Here is a 22,889-nt window from a genome sequence, read left to right on the forward strand (position 1 = left end):
ATTAATAATGCTTTTAAAAAATAGCATGTCGTGTGTACATTTTGTTACACTTTTTCTATACTGACTGCTTCAACGCGGTGTATAACTTGAATCTAACATGCAACAACTGAATTTTACAGTACGGAACAATGTTATTGACAGAAACTTTATCTGCATTTGCTAAATGCAATCTTGTTCATAAGAAAGTAGAAACTGAAAAAAAGATTGTATGAATCAAGCAACGGTTGTTGCACGGCTTGTAGCAATTTCATTCACGCCCCGAGCAGCAAATTCTCAGTGGAAAACTTAGTACGTCTGCATGTTTAATTACTTTCGGATTTTTTTTTTCTACTCAAAGTACAGCAGAACAGCTATCCTCGTAAAACTTTTGTAACACGTTGGTATAAAACACATTCTTGGGATATGAATTTTTAGCTAGCTAGCAGGAGTAATACACGACTCGTCATGCAAAACTTACGTTTTCTATGCAGGGCTGCGAATATTTCACTTTTTGATGCATACATACAGAGAACAAAAACCAATATTTTATTAGAGAAAGTTTTATTTTACGCCGCTTATTCAATACAATACATTTTTTAACTTACTGCAATAAATTACGGTTCTGTCCAAATAATATATTAAATTTTTCGCCTGCGTATGGCGCGGAAATCTATTATAACATCAATATACTTTTAAAATTAAGATATCGTTTAACTTAATCGAATGGATTAACTCTACGCTCACTAGCACTCTTCGTTGAAAATTTTATGGCACATCTAAAATGTACTTTTATTTATAAAAATATTGGACTCATGAAAACATGTAACGTCAGTAGCAAATGTCATAAGCATGAACAATTCACACAATTTGGCACTGTTGCAACAATCAATCCACGTAACGATTTCGCCAAAATCTTTCATCCTTACAAATTGGATTGTTTGCCGGTTCGCAACCGTAATAATGACCTCGATCCACTCAGTCTTCCCGGCCAGTCACTGGTTAACGCGAGTCCATGAATAATTTATTGGGTGGAGAGTGTTGCGAAACAAATCATCGCGTTGTGGGGCCGCCCTCGCCCCGTCCTGTCTGGCAACTTTGCGCCAGCATCGTCCTTAATCCTAAATTCGAATCTGATTAAGTTGCCCTCTCCTGGCATTGTGTCGTGGTGGTTTGAAAGCGTATCCCGCTGGTATCGCTCAATCGCTTTAAAAGCTTATCCCCATTTCTACTCTACTCGGTTGTTCGGTGGGATGGCGACAATGGCCGGAGGCCACAAATCAAACGTAACTCTCCTGGCGATTCTTGTCCAGCATAACGATGCCACCGTTTGGCTGCCGTTCAATCGTTAATCTCGTTACGTAGGGATTCGGAACCCTGTGGGTGGGGCCATCGGACTGCTTGATATTCACAACCGTCGGTCCTTCGGGGGGTGTCGAAACGGAAGTCCTTTGACCAAGACTTTCATTCATCCGTCGGTTCAGCAGTGTAACGTCCCGATAGTATGCACTCCGATCATCCAGGCTGCGTTCGACGCGGGCGAAAATAGGCACGACAGTGCTTTCAAGCAGCTCGTCGTGACACCCGATGGCACCAGTCGCAATAAGACGCGACAGGATGTGCAGAATGTTCTTCACCGTTTTATGTTGCGCTTCCGATTCGACCCGACTGTCGAATCGTTCGTAGAATTTTTGGTTGAAAATGCCGGTCAGCAGCAGCACGAGGGGCCGGGCCGCCAAGTGGTGGTGTGACTTTTTGTTCGAGGACATGTTGAACAACATCGAGGTGATTTGCTCCTGCGGAAGAAAAGAGAAAGAAAAAACAAATATAAATATGATGGGTATTCTATTAGGGAGGGAGTCGACACTGCAATAGAATGCGTTGAAAAGTAATTCAATTGGTGATTAACGGCAGAGAAAGGACAAACAATCAGACTAAATTATTTTTACTTTCAATAACAACTGTACATGAAAGTTTTTTCCGTCTCATTCAGTATTATACACGCTTTCGGAAATAAAACTGAAATTTAAATTTTTTGCCATTTGTTCAACTAGTTTCAACAACGTCAATGTTAAAAAGCCATACGTGATTTTATGTTTTTTTGACAAATGGAAAATGATCTTATTTTATCCGTGGTTCATTTCAAATTAAAATTAAGATTTTCTCAACTACCTTATTAATTGTAGTTCAGTTTGGCTCAATTTCGTGCAAATAGAAAAAAAATAAAAATTTGCTTATTTCCTAGCAATCCCCAATTAAAACCTTCTTGCCACAGTTTCATCTTGTGAATGAAATATTCTTTATTCTCATAGGTATAGGATGCAAATCATTTGATTCTATATAAATAAATAGAGACATGACTAATTGATAAATTGTGGTTAGTATTCACATTTGCTCTTAGAGCTCCAAATCAAACCGCACTGCATCCTAATGCTTCATTGCTAGGGTATTGACCACTCTCATCTATTGTCACTCGAACGTATTTTAATTCTTTGTGCACATCCGAGTGCTCCGGTTGGAGAGGAATTAGTGGGTAACTTGAGATGCCCAGTAAAACAACCCTTAGCCGAACCCTTTTGTTTACAACAACGACCGACGGACGGATGGTTCTCTTCCATTTCAACTGCAGCCCGGACACAATATTGCTCAAAACAGCTGGTTCGACAGCCAACTGGCCACTCAAAAACCTCTTCAGCAAAAAACCCCTACTGCAGTTTTTAAAAGCTCGACAAACATTCTTACAATTCTCCTGGCAGGCAGACTTAATGCAGCTAGTCTGCAGTCTGCATCCTTGCTTGTTCGGTGCACACGATGCCAAACCGTTGATATTACTGATGTAAGGTCTACAGTTTGGTGGTTCTGGTTTCAATTGAAGGAAACTCTCCCCGAGCAAGGAGAAAAATCGTTAGGGTTATTTGAGCCATATTGGACACTTGAAACTAGTGTAGCCAACTATAAAACTATTTTACTTTTACTGTCTGGCAGACCACCACCAGGCAGTGCCACTGTCTCACTAAAATGCAGTCCAACAGCGTAACGTACGAGCGACTGTCTCGTTTCGTGACAGATCCAATGCATTCCGCAATTCATTCAGTATTCTCGATGTCTATTCGATGTTGCTGGCTTCGACGATTTCTATTCGTTAAGATGCTCAGAAAAGGAAAATGTGTTTTGGCAAAGAAAATGTAACAAAATGGCAAGACTTTCAAACGACCAAGCTATCACTTTAACTTTGTTGCGAGTATAGATAGATGTTAATATTTCTTACTTAAAGAATAAACCGGTGAACCTTCAAAATTGCTAAATGCCAATGTTTGTCAAACTGCACGCTGTTTGGCACTACAATCGTCTCAGTTTATGTTTTTTCCGAAAAAAAAATCTGAAAACTTTTCTAGAAATGTGCGTGCCATAATATATGACATTGCAGTTTGCGGACTGTCGCAATCATTTGGCCAGTTAGCCCTCTACAGAAAAAAGGCATACCAACATCAGGAATACATATCTGTTTGTTCTGGTGGAATGTCACCTAATTCACATATCTATCCGGATGGTTGAACCGATTCCTTGTCATTTACCATTTTCACTCGCTTCGCAAATAAATCATTTTAATGGAAAAACAAGAAAGTTCCTTTACACATTAGCTTGGTAAACATTTGGCACCGTACAGAGTATGTCGCAGGGTAAACGGAGGAAAAGTGCGGCGGGGTGGTTGTATAGAAAATCGGGTAAAATCCGATAAATGTTTTCATTCCTGTTTCATCCCTACTGATTATATCGATGGGATTGGTGGTAAACAAAAGAATACTTCTAATGAAAGCTCTGCGAGCACAAAACGTTGAGATGTATGGCCAATGTTTTGCTACTACCGCACCACCACCGGGGCGCGCGGTGACTAGCTAATAGGTACAAATAATCAGCTGCCAATACACATATCTGTTCTATTTGTCTGAATGTACGTGATAAAATGCGTCCATTAAAATGGTTTACGAATACAACTGCTTTCTTTTTTGTTCCGATGGATGATACCACAAACAGAAACACATTCGAAGAATGGTTCCATTTCCTCGGAATATCCCTTGTTGGCGAATATTGTATTCCTTGACGTGCGGTTGCTATGGTTTTAAAACGCTGAGGACAGCAACTCTCTTAAGTGGCGAAAACACAGCCTTGCCGGTGGCATTTACGTCACATTTCGGTACACGCGAGCGAGACACCTTTGCTCACACCACGCAGGAATGGCTGCTAAAAGAGGGCACTTCACCGATCATGTTTAAATCCGTACCGACCGACCGGCTAGATTCCTTCGTTCGATGTACTCGATTGTGTTTGCCAAATAAACTCACAGTGTCAGCTAACAAGAAAACAATGACGACGAGCGATCACCCCACTCTGGTGCCGGTTTCATTGAAAAAATTTCCCTCCTTTTGTTGGTTTAGAAAGAAATTGTGGATTTTAGGTCACTGCCTGTAGGTAGATATATTATTACAATAGATTAAACTTGAAATATTCTATATTGACACATTTTCATTACTTCTGTTTTCATTATTTATTGTCAAAATATATTTCCTGTACAACAGTAACTAGCATCAGGGTCAGTCCCGATGTAGTGGTCAGCATTCACGCCTCTCACGCCGAGGACCCGGGTTCAAATCCCAGCCCCGCAGAAGTCACGAATGAAATAAGCTTGTTAAAGTGACTAGAATCTAACAAAAAAAAAGTAACTAGCAAATTCAAATTATCCGTATGTATTTGATATTTCAATACGGGTCATTCCATGTGGTGTCCGAGCCCCATGTAATCGATCTTCTCAGATTTAAACCTAAATTTTTAAGGGCCGTTTTTGTCAAATCTACCGGAAAACTGAAAATTTCACAACACTTTAAAAAAGAAAGAAACCATATAGACATTTATTTGAAAACAATCAAAAACAAAATTCGGAGCGGTTCCATCGTGCTTTTGGAAAAAAGTTGTAGATCTGTAATTCAATCATCTCAAGTGTCATGGCTCAAGAATCAATTGCCACTGGATCACAACTATTTAAGCATAAGCATAAGCATAGGATACCGCCCGTGTACTGCTACTCCGTTATTGACCAGGACCTATGAAAATTGCAAAATGATGGCTGGAAAAAGCATAGTTGGGACAGCACGCTATTTCTCATTGTGCAACCATATCAGGTCCCTGCATGCTGATCAATGCCGACGCCGGCCATGTCAGAATGCGGGTCCTGGTGGGATGGGAAGGAATGTTAGTCCAATACTTGTTGCAACTAAAGACCAGGGAATCCTCTGCATCTTCAGAAGTATTTCGGGAAAGGAATTGTTGTTAGTAGATGGGGGGAGCTAGATGGATAATGTAAGTATGTAAGCACCAGTTATATGAGACTAACCTGGATATTCGAAAATTTTCTTATAAAACCAGTAACTACGAAGATTAAGATATAAAAAATACATTTTTAACAAATTTAATATAATGCCAATGGTGATCATATACAACCATCATTTAATTTATATCGAAAAATACTATGCACATGCGAGATTTACGGCTCAAAAACCACGTGACAACTTGAACTTATCCGCGATCAGGGAAATCAGGGATATTGAAACAAGCCAATATAGTCCCTAAGTTGATAAGCACTTCCTCTTACCAACGTTAATATACAGCCCTACTAGCACGGTTGTTACAAGGTTGTTGTGGTAACCGAAATATGACTAATTTCAGTCGTAATCCGGTTGCTTCAACAAAATGGATCTAAAGTGTGCTACTTGGGAGTGATATGGCGCCCTCCATGCTTAAGACACTGGATCACAACTGTTTTCATCCGAAAAACTCCATATTCCTACCACCCCTGATACAGAATAACGCTTATCCTAGCATCAGAACGTAGCTCGCGCAATACACCATCTCGTCGGCAGTCTTACCTTGCGCTACCGTCGCGGTAAACGGTATGAACAGTTAGGTGCAACATCGTTTCGGCAATCATCGGAATCGTCTAAATCCCAACCGCGTTCAGTCGGCTGCAGTAAGTTAACAAGTATGACTTGGTCGATTCTTTATAGATGTCAAATAGACTTCACACAAATGGCGATCGTGACAGGATAGTTCATGTTTTAACGTAATGAATCAGATTCGCTCTTCAGGTTGTTTGTTCAGGTTTACGTTAAAGAATTGCCCAAGAAAGCCAGGAAGGTCGTTTTGTTAGTTAAAAGAATAGAAATCGGTCACTGACCTTCGTCATCGTCTCCATCGTGATTGAATAGAGTGCGTTGTTTTCTCTATCAAGTAGACTGTCAACAGCACGAGTTTGTGATTGCAAAAGCAAAAAATAGTGCTCACCGACGTTTTGTTGTTTTACAGCTTTAGCAAAGCAATAAAAAGTGGTTTTCGTCTCGAATTCGGTTTGTGCCAGGCGCAGAGATGCGCAGTGTGCTCGTTGTTTAACCCTCTAACGGGTAAGGCCGTCTGCAGACGGCCTTCGCTTTTGGAGCTCCAGAGCCGCATAGGAAATTTGTTTTGATTCGACAATATGCAAAATGTGTTCAGAACAGATTTCTTGACATTTTGATATTAATATCATAACATTCTGAATATGCATTCAAAAGTTATCATTTTTCAAAAACAAAAATTCCGAAAAATTTCGAAAATAATTAATTCGCGAAAATTTCCTTTTTTACTTTTCATGAAAAAGCAAATCTAGAACACAATTTTTCTATGAGTAAATTTCATGCTTTATATTAATTTTGTAATGTATTTGAATTGAAAAAATATCTTGGTAGAGCTTTAGACATGAAAAACGAAAAAGAGAAATTGGACTTTTTCTAACCTGGCGCTCCTGCAGATAATTATATTGACATGAAAATCAGAACTTAAGGTTCTTTCGAGTGTACTTTCATGATAAAACAGTCATTAGCTTGATCGCATCGTTTTTACGATGTTGCCCGTTAGAGGGTTAAAGCAAATGGAGCATGACCTGGAAAGTGTGGAACAGTCGAGAACAACGAGACGAGACGGACAGCCATGAACTGAGTTTGTTGGCGGAACATATGCAGGTCAGATTCTGAGGGACATCGCACCAGAACAGAGATGCCAGAAGTGAAGACATGTCTTCATTTTGAAGACATTTTTGTTGCAAAAAAGTGAAATGTCTTCACTTGAAGACATGTGAAGACATGTCTTCACCATGCAATTTAAATGGGCGGAAAGCCGAAGGAAGACAAATGAAGACATTTTTCCTTGATTCGTGAAGACTTTTCAAAAAATCACCTGGCATCCCTGCACCAGAATAAATAAGTAAGCAAAGGTAAGTAACATTTTTGACGTAGGACTACGTCTTTGTTTACTATCTGGGACTGGGTAGCACTTTGTGAAAACGGAAATAGAAGTGTAACGTTGGAATGAAAGATTTCAAATGCTAATAACTACTAAACTACTGAACAAAACTGAACATTTGTCGTTGGAAAGATAAAATGATCAGTAATTTTAAGGAGGGGGCGACAGAGCAATTCTATGGAGGGCGTAAGAGGGGGGGGTTCCTATACAAATGAGACACCAATTTCCTCAAAACTCGAGAACTAATCAAGCAAATAGAACCAAATTTGGCATGTGGGAGTTTCGGAAGCCAAGAATTCTTTCTATGGTGCATTGAGACCCCTCCTCTCTTTAGGAAGGGGGGCTCTCATACAAATAATATACAAATATCCTCATAACTCGAGAACTAATCAAGCGAAAGGAACCAAATTTGGCATGTAAGGGTTTTTGGAGCTAAGGGGGGGGGCTTCCATACAAATGAAAAGTAAATTTCCTCATAACTCTAGGACTAATCAAGCAAATGGTACCAAATTTGGAAAGTGGGGATTTTAGAAGGTATGATTTTTTTCTATGGCGTACTGAGACTCCTTTCCCTTCTAAAAGGAGGGGCTCCCATACAAACGAATTACAAATTTCTTCTTAAATCTACAACTAATCAAGCAAATGGAACCAAATTTGGCATGTGGGGATTTCAGAAGGCAAGCATTTTTTCTATGCTGAATTGAGACTTCTTCCCTCTTTAGGAGAAGGGGGGGGGGGCTCCCATACAAATAATATACAAATTTCCTCATAACTCGAGAACTCGAGGAACCAGTATATTTTATGATGGTTTGAGATCCCTCGCCACTGTAGTAGGAGGATAAGGACTCTCATACAAATAAAACAGAAATTTTTGCACATATGCCATATTTTCTGCTATGTAACAATCGGTAAGCTGTGAAAGTAAACAAGTAAAACCTTCTCGGAGCAAAAGACAGTGAATCGACGCCGTTAGCTTACGTACCTGTTGCCATTCATGTCAAAAGAGAAGGACATTCGAATGGCACGTCATAATTGCGATGAACGTGCTTTGGCTTTAATGTTATTTGTAGCCAATGGCCCTTTTAAAGGTCACAAGCGAGTAAAAGTAAGATTATTGAAACATGTCAAGCTACGCATAATCATATTTAATGCAACAATCTGTGGGCTGGTCATTCATTACTATTTCAACCTTTATGTTGCACACAAGTGATTTTCAAAAGAAATCTCTATGTCTCAATGGTTGAGGCGTTGTACTTATGAATCCTCCTCCACGTATTTTCAAAGCCACCATTGCATTCAATGAAAAATTGAATCTGACTATTTCGCTCCTCTTTTAAACATTCGCTTAAACAATAATTCTTATGAACATACATATGCCAGAAATGCATTTCACATTATTCTTTGATCTAATGATCTGATATAGCCTTACGTCACCCATTCCTACAACCCGTAGGGCTGTATACCTTATAGTTTTTTATTCTGTCCTGTTTTGGTTTTTTTAATCAAAAGAAAAAATCAAAAGGACAATAAAAACTGTTACACTGTTTATGTGCTAGTGAATACCAATCACCGGAGGTGGCCTCCTAGCCGGGAAAAGGCAATTTGCTTTGCGAGGGTCAGGGTTGTGTCTTAAATTGTCATCTTGAGCTGCGCATATGCGGAATATTCATCTACAATCCGCATATTTTGGAATTTTGGAAATCTAAATACAGTTGGATTTCGAATTTGGCATGGCTCGATTTTGGCATGGTTCGATTTTGGCATGCCTCGATTTTGGCAACAAAAGTATTCGTTTTTGGCAACACAAGATATTTCACTTCAAAAAATAAGCTTAAATATAAATCAGTTTCTGCATACATGCTTTAAATGACGAAAAAATGATGCGCCACAGTATGTTCATAAAAAAAAGTTATGTGGTTTCGAACAATATTTTTATTGCCGTAGGACTACGTCTTACCGCAGTGTGTCAATAACTTATTTGCACCGGACGGATAGCTCTTGGCGGACTTTTTAAACATAAAATGGTTGCAATCGTTGATTATTGAGATTTAGTCAATTTCTAAAGCATTTACATTACATTTTTTCATATCGAAAAAGGGTCTCAATTTTGGCACGGTTTCGATTTTGGCAACATAGGCGACACGCATTTGTTGCCAAATTCGAAATCCTACTGTACATCGTTGCAAAGGTCTAAGGATAAGGTATATTTCTGGAAAGCTTTGAACTGATTGCTTGAAAAATAAAAAAGTTATAGGCATTTACGTGAAGACAAAAAATGTTGTCATAGTCGGGCCATGTTGCACATGTTAGGCCACCGCAGAAAATCTAAGACATACGTATTGAAATTCTATATAGAGATATGAAAAGAATGAATTTTGTGCCTTCCCAAACACCTTACTGGAGGGGATTTTTCTATAGTCTTCGTGTGTATAGTCTGAAGTATGTTGTGCTACTTCACACATTTTCAAAATTTATCTCGATAATTGCATTTCATGAAGAAAAGTTCATTGCACCTGGAAAACTTTTTTTGTAAAATTTAGTCACCGAATTCAGCACGGGTGTTTTGAACGATTGAAACTCACAATATTGTGAAAAGTTAGCTATCACAGTAAGAAGTTTTACAATGGTGTTGTATCATAGATATCATGAGTTACTAAAACTGTAAAATCGTGATGGCTCATTACGATGGCCCGAATATAACGACAATATCCTATTAATATCCCAATATGGATGTAATATTCCATACTTGAACTTGAATGACTGAATTTGTAGAGTATGTTTTTTATAATGCGTGTTTATTACCTGGCTTTCTTTAATTTTTTCCAATCGATTCCGATGGAAGACTTGGTCCACATAGCCAACATTATTGATAAAGGGAATGGTCCGGTCACTTTGACTCAATTTTGATTCATTTGATAGTACCGTGTCAGCCGAGCAAAATTGGATAAGGTTATAGATAGGACATTTATAGAACTAGTTATTATCTACAATTTTACTGAATAAAGTTTTGCTGTATCTTTTGTAGTTACGGAGCTATAATGATAGTACCTTATTAGTAACTAAATGAACGTAACTAAATGAAGAGTAACTAAGTGAACTCTTAACGCCGAATATAAATGGAACGGTCCCATGCGACTGTAACTAAATTAAAAGAAATGGTTCGGTAACCATTGGTAGCCAAAACATTTCTGTAAGGTCATAAACTGCAATGATTCGGTACAATCATTGTTGGTGAAGTATATGGTTCGGTACGACATAGATGAATTAAACGGATTGGTACGACCATTGGTAAGTAAAATGAATCAGTACGATCACTATTCAATAAAGTATATGGTTCGGTACGACCATAGATGCATGAAATATTCCGGTATGACCATTGGTGAATAACATGATTCGGTACGGAATTTAATTAAAATATTGCTGGGGTTCGTCACCGTGAAATTCTAAGAATAACATAGTTAAATAAAATAGTTCGGTAAATTAAAATTGGCAAATAAAATGGTTCCGTATTGCACAGAATTGAATGGTACGGTTCGACCATCGACAAATAAAATGTTTCAGTACGTTTTTTGTTGAATAAAGGAAAGTAAATTTTGTAATTTTGTTTTTTGAATTATGTAATTTGAAAATTGTTTAATTTCTGTTAGTAATAGTATCTGATGATGGCCTAATATTGAGCCGCTTAGTTGGTTTCGAGGTACGATGCTGACCTTACAAGCCAGTCATCGTATGTTCGAATCTCTGGTAGGCTAGATAGAGTAAGTAGGATTGTTGCACTAGCCCCGTAACTGTCCTGTACTCTAATAGCCGGCTGTGAAGTCTATCGATAAAGAAGGGCCGAGTCTAAGAAAGACCGAGGCTTTGCTTTGATGGCTTAACAATACGTAAACAGTGAGCCGAACCTAATCGAAATCAATTATGCAAACATTATATGCACATAAAAGCGCAGAGACTAAGACCAACTCATTGTTGAATAAAGTATACTAGGATAACGACACCAGAAATCACCACTTTTTCAGACAGCAAATAAGAAAACCGAGATTCTTTGCCATACAAGTTCCATATTGATATGAATTGTTTAGCCTACACTAAACAGGAACATTTTTGCTATGTTTTAAGCATAAAACTTAAGCCCAAATATTTGACAACTTCTCTTCTTCTTCTTCAGCATAGAGCCGGAGTGGCTCGTGCTGTTTCAAGCACTCGTCTCCATTCAATTCGGTCTATTTATTTGACATTTGATATTTGACAAAGTCGTTGTAAATATAAAATTTGTGATGCATGTTGAGGCACCAGTTTTCGACTCCCTAGGTCAAGTTTTCGCCATTTCTGTGGTCCAGTTTGTATCGTTTGTATCTTGTTCTAGTCTAAAAATTCTTTAACATTTATATTTTTTCCGAAAAATAGAATTAATTTGCAGTTAAATAGTGAAAACAGAATGGATTTCCGCTAAGAAAAAACCGCATCAGTGGTTCCCGCGATGTGCTTAGGAACGGTCCATTGAAATTCTCCAATGGCGAAAAATGGATTATGTTTAAATCATTCCAATATGACGACTCCAACTAAAAATAATGCCAATTTGAATTGTATAACCATTAAGGGTTTGGAGTCATATTATATTTGTTCAGTACATAACTATGTTTAAATCATTGAATATGTTATGCTAACTATGGCATTCCAAATATCAATAAAACACTTTTAAACTCGTAGAGTGGCGAAAACTGGTGCCCTGGCAAAAACTAGTGTCGTCACCCTATATATTCTAACCGCGTTCAACGACCTGATTGCAGACCATAGTTAATCGTCTGCAGTTGGTTAACAAGTAAGACTTGGGCGATTATTTGTGGAGGATCCCACTATTCGGTGTTACGCAACCCGTACCTAAAGATGAATGCGGGGGGGGCTGAATAAATTTTCCAATAAATTGCTCCCTCTGTTCCAAGCTGTCCTATCGGTATGGACGCACCCGCTTAGTGATGGTTGTGGAGATGGAGGAGGACTTCATCCTCGACAGCATGTCATTTGAAGGATGACTCTCGAATTTATCCCTGATTCTGAACTCACCACCTGGGAATAAGGAGAGTTGCACAGATGATCTTCCCGATCCGGCGACGCTACTTGAGGTCAATGGCTACCCGAGACCTCCGGCGATGCAGTCAAGCAACTCTCCAACTCGCAGCGACGACGGCAGAAGTGAAGCGCAAAAACTCACCGCAGGTCCTCTGGCACCAAAACCACCCTCGGGTGTCACATACAGGAAAAAAGTCTTTCAGCATAGCCATAACTATGGCTGATTATCCCGTTTCCCTGCTCATTATTCTGGATCACATATCTGACCAGTAGACTCCAAACTGCCATGACCGGAACATGGTCAAATGACTGAATCAAACCACATCTACTCTCGTTCTGTGGGAAGGGGCACAACTACGTGCTTATGACACAAAGGATCTGCCGAAGGCTCATATACCTTCATAAGGTACTTCCAGGATAATTTTGCAATTCCTTTAGAACCAGATTGACGGCTTTTCAACACAAGCATGGTGGACACGTCGTCGTATTGAATTTGGAAAGCTAAACTACATGCTTGGCAAAGCACGCATGCGATAGGCAGATGTCCGATTAACACTGACACGAAAGCCTCCGCTGCAAAGTTAAGGACGGTACGGTTGGAACTCTCTTCTGGGAGAATCCCACTGCCACCAAGACAATGCAATTCTGCAGCGTTAAGGACATAATGTGTGGAACTTCCCTTTGGAAGTGCCCTGCCATCACCTAAATAATGCAGCTCTGCGAAGACTAGGAGAGCGCAATGAAAACCGCGCAAGAGGCGTACGCAGCAATCACCTGTCAATAGCAGCCAACCTCAGAGACTCAATCCGTCGTTTAGTGAGGGTCCGACATCTGTAGCCTGTCACCTACCGCAATCGCAGCCTGCCGGTCTAGGCGACCCGGCCGCTCAACTCAGCGAAACCCTGCTGGCACCCGTTCGCCAAGACTCGATCCATTATTGGATCAACCCCTATTTTCAAAGACGATGTACCAATGCCCGAGGTTGCTGAGCTCGTACGGTACTGCAGGATAGTCAACAAGGTGTATGTGATAGGCAGATGTAATATGGGTCAGCTTATGGACCAAGTTTTCAGACCACAAACATGTCATTTTTGACATCGAGACTAATCCTTCAAAGAGAGAACAATTCAGCAATCGGAGAAAATCCAATTGGAGTTCTGCTAGGGAACACCTGATTGCCACCTCCTGCCACAATGACATACGGACTGCAGCTGAACTGGATATCGCCGCTAGTGACCTGCAACGTAGAATCACAGTTGCGTATAACACAAACTGACCACTAAACACGCGAACAGTTTACCGGGATGTGCCCTGGTGAAATGAGACACTCAGCAATCTCCGCCGGAAGGCTAGGCATCTGTTCAATAGGGCCAAAATCACATCTAACCAACGAAATCATTTAACAAAGCTTGCAGACTACGACAATCTTCCATGTTTTGAACTACTAAAAATAGTTTCAGATCATTCGCATATAGCAATTTGCAACCCGACGATAGTAACAGAGTGACTTCGTTGAAGAACAGCATGAATAATAATAGGCCCATGTTGCTTCCTTGCGACACTCCTGATTTATTGATAAACAGCAAAGATATACATGCTCCGAGCTTAACGCGTAAGGTTCTTCTGCGTAGGTACGAACGTAATCACTCAATGAATCGACAAGAACCTCCAAGTCGCAAGAGGCTAGGTGTTTCACTGTTACCACCAGGGAAACTCTGGAAGTTCTTATGAACACGCACTTCCCTTATTCGACAGTGACCATTGGACAAAACACTGGTGGGCTACAGCGGAATAGGTTTCCACATAATGCAATGGATATCTCCAGGTCCAGATGGTGTTCTTCCCATTTTCTTGCAAAAAACAGGCGGTGTTATAATCTCCGAGGTCATCAAACCTTTTCGAGCCATCCCGACCGACCCATGCGAAACATCCCGGAGAATCGACGGAAAGTAAATCTGGTGTTTAATATGGTAGTGCTGCGAAGATTTTTGAAAAGGAAACAGCGTACAGAGGATGTGCTACCTTAGGATTCAATACTACCCGACCGGTGGCACAACAAAAGAACCTGGAATGGATAGTTTGCACCATAACCCAACAATCATATCACTGCCCGTCCATCGAGCCAGTAAGTAATATATTATTGTTTTTTCCTGTTTCTGTCGTTGTTGTTTCATTGTTTTGAACAATATTAAAATATTGATCCACCATTTTATAGTGTTTTGAATAAACGCCGGCAGCAAACGCCAAACCAAAAAGACACAAAAAACCTAAAAGCTGAAAAAAAAGCTGCAGCAAAACATGACTGTAGCCCAACCGTCGCCCTCAAGCGGAAACGCGCGCTGACGAATATTCCTGCTTTATTTTTTCCTGAAACAAACAGAGAGACGGATGCAGTGGACGTGCTTCGGTACCATATGGAAGGGAAAAAAATACCCTGCAATAAAACGCTCCAGCTTCCGCTAGCGTACCGGGAACTGCATCATCGCCCGTTGAACTTCACCTCAGAGAACGGCAAGTGACACTTTAATAGGAAAATTAATTTACACCCCTTATTCATGCATCACTCTGCGAAAACCGCTTGCAATAGAAATAGAACGCAAACAAAGTTGATTAAATGGTCGATTAAAGTGCAGCTGCCCGTTTTTTCTTATCGAAAGCGAAAAACATCACGCAGCGAGCCTGGCCGGTTTAGTGTTTTAATGAACAGTACCGCACATGGCGCCCGTTTTATAAAACGAATGGTGATGATGATTGAAAATATGCTTTTTTCCTACAAACTATTCTCATCCGGTTTACTGGGCCGCTTGGGATAGAGAATTAAAAGGATTGCATCGCTCAGCAGGAAAGTGAGAAATTGCACTAGGCAAAAGGCAGTAAAAAACCGGACACCTAATTGAAAGATGCTCCGCTGGAATAATTCGATTTCCATCAGGCAAATAATTGCGTCTAATGGAGACACATGGTTCTGGTTCACAATTTGCTCCTCCTTTGCGAAGGAGGAAGGCGTGAAGAATCACCGAACAAAGGCGAATTAGCGTTAGATGGATACTTACGAAAAGGAATACCGACGCTCCAGGACCACGACGCTCGGCGGCTGCTTTCAACTTCTCGGCCGTCTGATGGGACATCAGCGCGTAAACTGCAGTGACCTCGATCCTGGTCAGATTGTTCAGGCAGGCGGAACAGAGCAGCAGTGTCTGACAGCAAGTCGTCCTGTCGACGATTTCTGCGGAAAAGTAGAAAAAGGAGAAAAATGTACTGCTATCTGTAAAGTTTGCTATTTTATGGGAATGGCGATCTGCGATAGCCGCTCGGTCTGGGTAGCACGTTTAAATGAAGTAGACAAAAGTGTAGGCTAGCATGCTTGTGATGCCAAACAATTTTTTTTCGAGTCTTCCTCTAAAATAGATGAACAAAATTTGGCAACCTTTAATCACGCGCGAACATATTCTCATTTCACAGTGTATCAGTGATACAATCGCATTAAGCAAATTACGACAGCTGTGAACGGGTTTTTACCCACGGGCGTAAATTTCAGTCAATTACGGGAAAAAATCACCGCATATGAAAGACAGAGAAAAAGTGAACGACGGATGTCCCCGGTGATATCATTTTGGAAAAAGTGTCTCGGAAATTACAATGCTTTCAGTCAAATGAAACACAACGGAACTGCTATTCAGGAGTAATTACACGAAGTAGAGTGTACCATCCAGCCGACAGGTCTCCATTTGAAACCGCAAACGTCGGGAATTTATTTCTTTATGCTTTTCCAGTCACTACTGCTGGCCGGGCGGCAGAAGTGACGGTTATATTTACGCGCGAACTGCGGCAATAAAAACTGTCAAGTGGCATCAGAAGCAGATTGCTGAACAAGCGCAATCATCGCCACCATCATCCGTATCAAGGTCAATGGGCCGAGACTTCGAGGTTACTGAATGATCTGTGTGTCAAAAAGCAATCGATTTAGGAATTTCATATTTTTTTATGCTCGCTCATGTACATTCTCAAACCACGAATGACACCATTTTTCGGTTTCAGTCTATATTTGAAATATAATAAAATGAGCAGATTTGACTGCTAACGGTTGCCTGAGCGACTATTTGTACAGTCATTTTAGCTTTTTCTGCCAATTGATCAATCATTGGGTGATATTTAAACGGAAATTAGCAGCTAAAGCTAAAATGACCTACAATTGTGTGTGACCCATGATTGTGGACTGACTGTATAAATCGTTATCTCGAGTTTAAAAGCTGCCAGACGTTCTGAAACTTCTAGCATCTCTCAAACAGGCAAAAAAAAACGAAAACACCACAATTTATTAGACATAAATTCGAACCTTCAGTGCTAACTGCCTCCAAGTCAATTAATCAAAGTTCACCGTTTCCCTATTCTCTACAAATTATTTAGTCATCTGCAGATAACCAATTATTCAAGGACGTTCTGCTTTCATAATGAGTTTTAAGAAATTTGATACAAGGTGTAGCGATCAAAATTTGACCACCATAAACTTAACGCATTTCTTTTAATCGTGCATTTCAAAGCACTAAGTAGGAACGTGAAAAATCATATAAACTTCTGTACAGCAACTTACGTGAGCTTCATGTACTAGTTAAAGGGAAAATTGATACAACTTACCGGGATCGCACGTAAACTGGTTAGTATGAGTTACCAACAATTCACGTGAATGTTACATGAAAAGTGTGATAGGTGAGAATTACCTGTTTTCACGTAAACTTGACGTGCTGATTTTTTTGAGTGTACAGGGACTATAGATTACAGAGGCGACAAAGGCACTCAAAAATCGCTAAATTTTGAATCATAACGGAGAGTTTATTTGTGTAACCTTTATTTGTAATGGTACTCTCTGTTTTGATTCAACATTTAGCGGTGTTTGAGTGCCTTGTCGCCTCTGTAACCTATAGTCTCTGTAAGGAACCCCATCATTTTGTAAGTGTTCGCGTATAGAGTGATACCGCTAATTTGATATTGGCCCTTCAGTTATCAATGCGGCAACTTTGGCAACTTTAAGCAGCTTTATTCGGTATCAGGTAATCAACCTCGGTGGAAGGTCTGACCGGTACTGGCAGGGAAGGAGGGCTGTTTTGAGCTTCGTTGGTGCTTCGTAGGGTTGTCAAGTGGCCGGCTTTGGCCGGCCCGACCGGTTTTTCATCTGCAAAGCCGGTGGCCGATCAATCCTGCAAAAAGGCCGGTTTTCTGACATATGAAGCCGGATTGGTACTTTTTGCCGGATTTGTTAAATTTTCTGATAAATTTATTAGCAATTCTGAGTAGTGATTGAAGATAGCCATTTTTGCACTGACAATACTTTGCTGCTGACGGCACCAGAAGCAACTACCCGCTTACGAAAAAGGTGGATGCCTGGCAGAAATCGAACAGAACCAGTCTTCATTTTTCGCTCGATTCTCTTTATGTCAAATGTGACACTTTGAGGCAGGAGAAGAGTGGTTCATCAGTTTTGCAGTTTCGGGCAAAAGGTAAGAGACTAATATGGAACATGACAAAGCAGGTATAATTTAATTGTTAACCTGTTTATTGCATGCTTCTTGCTGCTACAATCCGCTGCTGCAACCCTCCAAAAAAGGAGGGAAAGCTGAATCGGTACAAAACCGGTTTTTATTTGAAACCTCTGGCAGAAATCGAACAGAAATCCGGAAGAAAACCCGTAAGGCGAAATTTCTGCCCGAATCGGATGTGTCATTTCTGCTAGTTTTCACGGGTGACGGCGGCCAGAAATCCAGCAGAAAAAGTTTTTCGCTGCCAGATTTTTGTTTGATTTCTGCCGGACGCGCCTAAGCGGGTAGTTGTCACTCTGAAACTATAGCTATGCTATCTTCAATAATCCATTTAATGTTCGTTGTGGTTTCGATTCCGGCGACTACCCAAATAACCCGCTTAGGCGCGTCCGGCAGAAATCGAACAAAAATCTGGCAGCGAGAAGCCTTTTCTGCCGGATGTTTTGCCGGATTTCTGGCCGCCGTCACCCGTGAAAACTAGCAGAAATGCAACATCCGATTCGGGCAGAAATTTCGCCTACGATTTCTCTGCCGGATTTCTGTTCGATTTCTGCCAGAGGTTTCGAATAAAAACCGGTTTTGTACCGATTCAGCTTTCCCTCCTTTTTTGGAGGGTAGCAGCAGCGGATTGTAGCAGCAAGAAGCGTGCAATAAACAGGTTAACAATTAAATTATACCTGCTTTGTCATGTTCCATATTATTCTCTTACCTTTTGCCCGAAACTGCAAAACTGTTGAACCACTTTTCTCCTGCCTCAAAGTGTCAACATTTGACATGAAGAGAATCGAGCAAAAAATGAAGACTGGTTCTGTTCGATTTTTACCAGGCATCCAACATTTTCGTAACCGGCAATATGTCAATAACGCACATTACACATTCCAGGTCAATCCTCTAACAATATGCTGCGACTACTGCTGCGACTGGTGACAGGGCATTGCCCGAGTAAATATCATCTTCGGAATCTCGGTTTCGTGCAAGATGATATTTGTCGCCAGTGTAATGCCGAAGAGAAACCTCGGAACACTTGCTCTGCAATTGTGGAGCACTAATAGGACGCAGACTGCAGTATCTCAAAAGGGCCTACCAGAGCCTAAGGAGATCTGGTTTGCGTCGCCGATCAGGATAACAAGGTTTATAAACCAAGTCATCCCTGATTGGCACCTGTCTCGCTTCAGCTACCAGCCTACCACTTCCTCAATAAGTGATAAGTAAGCCTGAAGCGTACAGCAAAAGAAACAACGGGGCATACCACAATAGTTCAAAATAATGGACTCATTGATAAGAGTACCCAACAGAAGAAGAAAGATGTCTTAGGACGGCAAGCCAGTTAAGTACTTAAATAAGGAAGTTGTCGACTGCCAGAAGATCTGGATCGGGAGTAAACTAGAATCCGAAAGCAATAGTGACGACAAAAAGAGCGGCCAGCGCTTTAAGATGGAACTCCAAGTCCAAGAACTTCCGTCCAGAATGTCGCAAACAAGCTGGGAGTGTTGCCTGCGATCACGCATCCAGCTGAAAAACGAGCCAGACTGTCGACTCTAAATCACGACAATAAAAAAACAAAACGGCCAAAACTCGCGTACATGACGATGGCGACGAAGTTTGATTGGGTGACATTGGACGACGACATCTACATCAAGACAGACTTCAAACAGCTTTCTGAGCAGAAATTTCTTACGATTTCTGGAAGGGAATAGGTAGCAGACATTTTCAAGCATATGAAGCTATCGATTTTCGCTGAGAAATATCTAGTTTGGCAGGCTTCCTGGATCTGAGTCTTGAAAAGCAACATATTTATTATAACTGAGCCGTGAACCAAGAGGATTTACGTGAACGAATATCTGAAAAACATTGGGTCATTTTTAAGTGGATTTTTAAGATCCAAGAAATTGATGAAGCGAGAAGCAGTTTAAGACAAACTGGCGTTTGCAGCGAGTAAAGTGGACGAGGTTGCTGTACGAAATCTGATGGCTGGGGTTAAAAGAAAGGCCCGGCAATCGGGATTCGGGCAACCAGAAGCTATGCTGAATATTTTTTTTGTGTAAGAACTTAATATGCGTTAGCATGAACTAACTTAACTTTAAAACCAGAATTTAATTGATATTTAATTTTAACGTAACGCCCCAATTAAACTAAATTAAAAAGTTGCGAAAATATATCCCGGCTTGATTTTAAATATCTAAACAATCTTAAAACAGCTACTGCCGTAAGAACTTCCAACTTCTCGGCAACTAACCTGTCACAGCTTCCACGATGGCATGTACGTGATGTCGCAGCCCCTCGATGCGGTGTTCCTCGCCGTGCCAGGGAGCGGTAATCTGTGTCAACACCGAGACCGCTTCGCGCAGTTCCGGGTCTCCCCGCAGATTGGACCGCTGATCGACCAGGATGTCACGCAATATTTCGATTCCGTCGGCTTTCTCCAGTTGCCGTATGGTTTCCGTTGTCGAGCAAACCGTAGCCAGAGCACGCAACGCCAGCGCTCTTATCGAGGAAAATTTCGAATCCATGCAGACGATTAGCAGCGCCCGGACGGTGCCATTCGAGATGAACGCGTCGTTCAACGACGCTAAACCCTGATAGTCCAGGTTGGACAGGGTGGCTACGTAGCTTAGATTCGAGCGTAGCATCAGATCGCACTTGGAATCCTCGATCGCGTCTACAATTACTTTGATCAGATTTTTAAAGATCAAACGGACCGTGATCAGAAAGTAGCGTTTAATGATCTGCACCTCCTCTTCGACAGAGCGGTAATCGAAGTCCTCCCCGTTGGCAGCAGCGATCCTCAGATCGGTCGTCATATCTCCCAGAGATTGACTATTTTCGAGAAACTTTTTAAGATCCGCTCTTTCGTTTTGACCTTTTCCAAAGTAGTCGATCGATTTCTGTTTCTGTATGAACTGATAGATGTTTGCCGCTAAACTTTGAACCAATGGTGACGCTCTCTGGTAGATTTCTTTCTCGTCATCATCATCCTCCTCTTCCTGCTGCTGCTGGTAGCGCTTGATAGACGCAAACACCCTTTCTACCCTCTCGAATTCACCCTGAAGTACGGTGACCTTGGATTGAAGATGTCTGGTGAGCTTAACTGCCGTAGCGGATGTCATCTTCAAATTTCGACTGGCTTCCACGCTAATCGATTTTGTCTGCAGAATAGACATCACTTCACTCTGACAGGAAAAGCGGAGGCCATCCAACCAAGATTGAACGGCTGGAGTATGTCCGTTGAGAAGTGGATTTTCGTACTCAGTAAAAGTTAGTTCGTTGCCACTCGATACACGGTTCAGCGGGTTCTGGTCAGGTTCTTCGTAAAAATTGTCGACTAGTTTGGTTGGGCGTATTTTGACGTTAGCCCGCTGCGTTCGCGTTGGAGTGGGTGGAAGGGAACGATAAAATTTCGATGGATAAAGGATGGGCGTTGAGGTACCGTTGGGGTATAGTTCGGCATAGGTTGGTAATTCCTTTTCGCGTGTTGGGGTTCCATCGTGGATGGTTTTGTTAGAATCTGGTGATACATAGCCGAAAACTACAGTTTCGTTGTTGTACGCCAAAGGTGTCCTACGAACGCTATCGGGAGTTTTTAACTCGGATAAAGTGACGTCTTGAGCCAGAGTTTGATTGAGTAAATTTGTTAACTCACTACTATCCAGTGAGATCATTTCTTCGTCGGAATCTTGTAGCTGCTGAGAGAGGTTCCGCTTGACTCGGCTACATTTGGTAAGCAGTCGGCCTCGTTTCAACGAGGTTGCACTGTTGCGCGATGAGGACTGGTAGGAAGATGTTAGAGAGGACGGGCCGGAAGAAAAAGTTTCATCTTCGTGATTGCCGAGTCGTTCACTCAGCTGACTAGCATCGTGTGGCGATGTATTTCTGAAATCAAGCTTTCTGATCAAATCTAGACTGGGTGCTAGTGAAGACTGGCGAGTTGGTGAATTAGGTTCACTGTTCGATATTCGTCGGGCCATGAATTCGTCCCGTGATGCCTCTGCAGATGCGTGCGGTCTCCGGATGACCGTTGGCGGGGTTGGAGCTTCACTAGAAATTGACGGTGATCGTTGAAATAATTGCTCGTTGATTGTTCGCTTTGGCGTTAGTTTATCCGGAGATGATTTGTTTTCGTTGCAGTTTTTACTGGGCGAATGATTGCTGTTGTTACTGTTGTTCGATTGCATGTTTGGAGAATGCTCGGCGTCAGAGAATCCAGAATCCTGCGTAAAAATGAGAAAAACAATCAAGTCATCCTTTTTTCGGCTTAAGATTAGTCTGCTGTTTGTACCTGACTTTTATGACTAGCGGGACTTCCTTGACGAGTTGCCACACTCCACGCGATCTGACTTCTGCCACTTCCCGTGCTGCCATTCAGCGTGCTGTTGATTTGCTTTTCCGGTGTTCTTTGCAGACCCAGCTCTTCTTCTTCGTCCAACTCTGAAAAACTCCCTGGAAGGGTAGGTCTAAACAGCGACCCTTGCCTTCCATGAAGTTGATTCTGCAGAAATAAATATCCGCTGCCGACGCCAAAGCCTGAACCGTAAAACAGACTTTCTGGACCACTATCTCCGTACCACACGCGACTTTGGGACCGTTGAAAGTTTGAACGTGGCATCTGGAAGGAAATAAAAGGAAAAATGCCATCAATAATGAAAAATTATCATATTTTTTAAAAAGATTATCAGATTTTTGTCAAATCGATATGTTTTTATGTGTATCACAAGCTAGCATATTAAAAGTAGTCCAATTAACTAGTAACAAAATGAAAATGTGTCTAAGAGCGGGCCAAATGTATAACTTTGTATAATGAACCTAAATACACTTCAAATAATTGAGGCTCGAATCTGTACGTGTACATCCGGTTTGAACTAGTTTGCCTTAATTTTAAAATAGTTAGAACACATAACTAGATAGATAGTTGATAACAAATTTATAGTACAGTTAACGCATTAATTCAGCGACAGAACCATTAAGTTAGAAACATCGAACGAG

General features: G+C 41.1%; 1 protein-coding gene across 1 annotated transcript; it reads right to left on the minus strand.

Annotated features, from left to right (window-relative positions):
* Nucleotides 1-1,015: 1,015 nt before the first annotated feature.
* On the minus strand, nt 1,016-22,512 carry LOC128740417 (uncharacterized). Its single transcript, XM_053835956.1, has 4 exons — nt 22,186-22,512; nt 20,146-22,117; nt 15,429-15,601; nt 1,016-1,772 (listed from the first exon to the last, which is right to left on the minus strand). Exons 1-4 carry the CDS (start codon nt 22,510-22,512, stop codon nt 1,257-1,259), a joined length of 2,988 nt encoding a protein of 995 aa, XP_053691931.1. The 3' UTR covers nt 1,016-1,256.
* Nucleotides 22,513-22,889: the final 377 nt, after the last annotated feature.

This window comes from Sabethes cyaneus, chromosome 3 (genome assembly GCF_943734655.1).
Source record: "Sabethes cyaneus chromosome 3, idSabCyanKW18_F2, whole genome shotgun sequence".
NCBI lineage: Eukaryota > Metazoa > Arthropoda > Insecta > Diptera > Culicidae > Sabethes > Sabethes cyaneus.

Coding starts and splice junctions, on each gene's coding strand:
- LOC128740417 (XM_053835956.1), bottom strand. CDS start 22,512: ATGCCACGTTCAAACTTTCAACGGTCCCAAAGTCGCGTGTGGTACGGA. Junction 22,118..22,185: donor CCGCTAGTCATAAAAGTCAG/GTACAAACAGCA, acceptor ATTTTTACGCAG/GATTCTGGATTCTCTGACGC. Junction 15,602..20,145: donor CATCGTGGAAGCTGTGACAG/GTTAGTTGCCGA, acceptor ACTTTTCCGCAG/AAATCGTCGACAGGACGACT.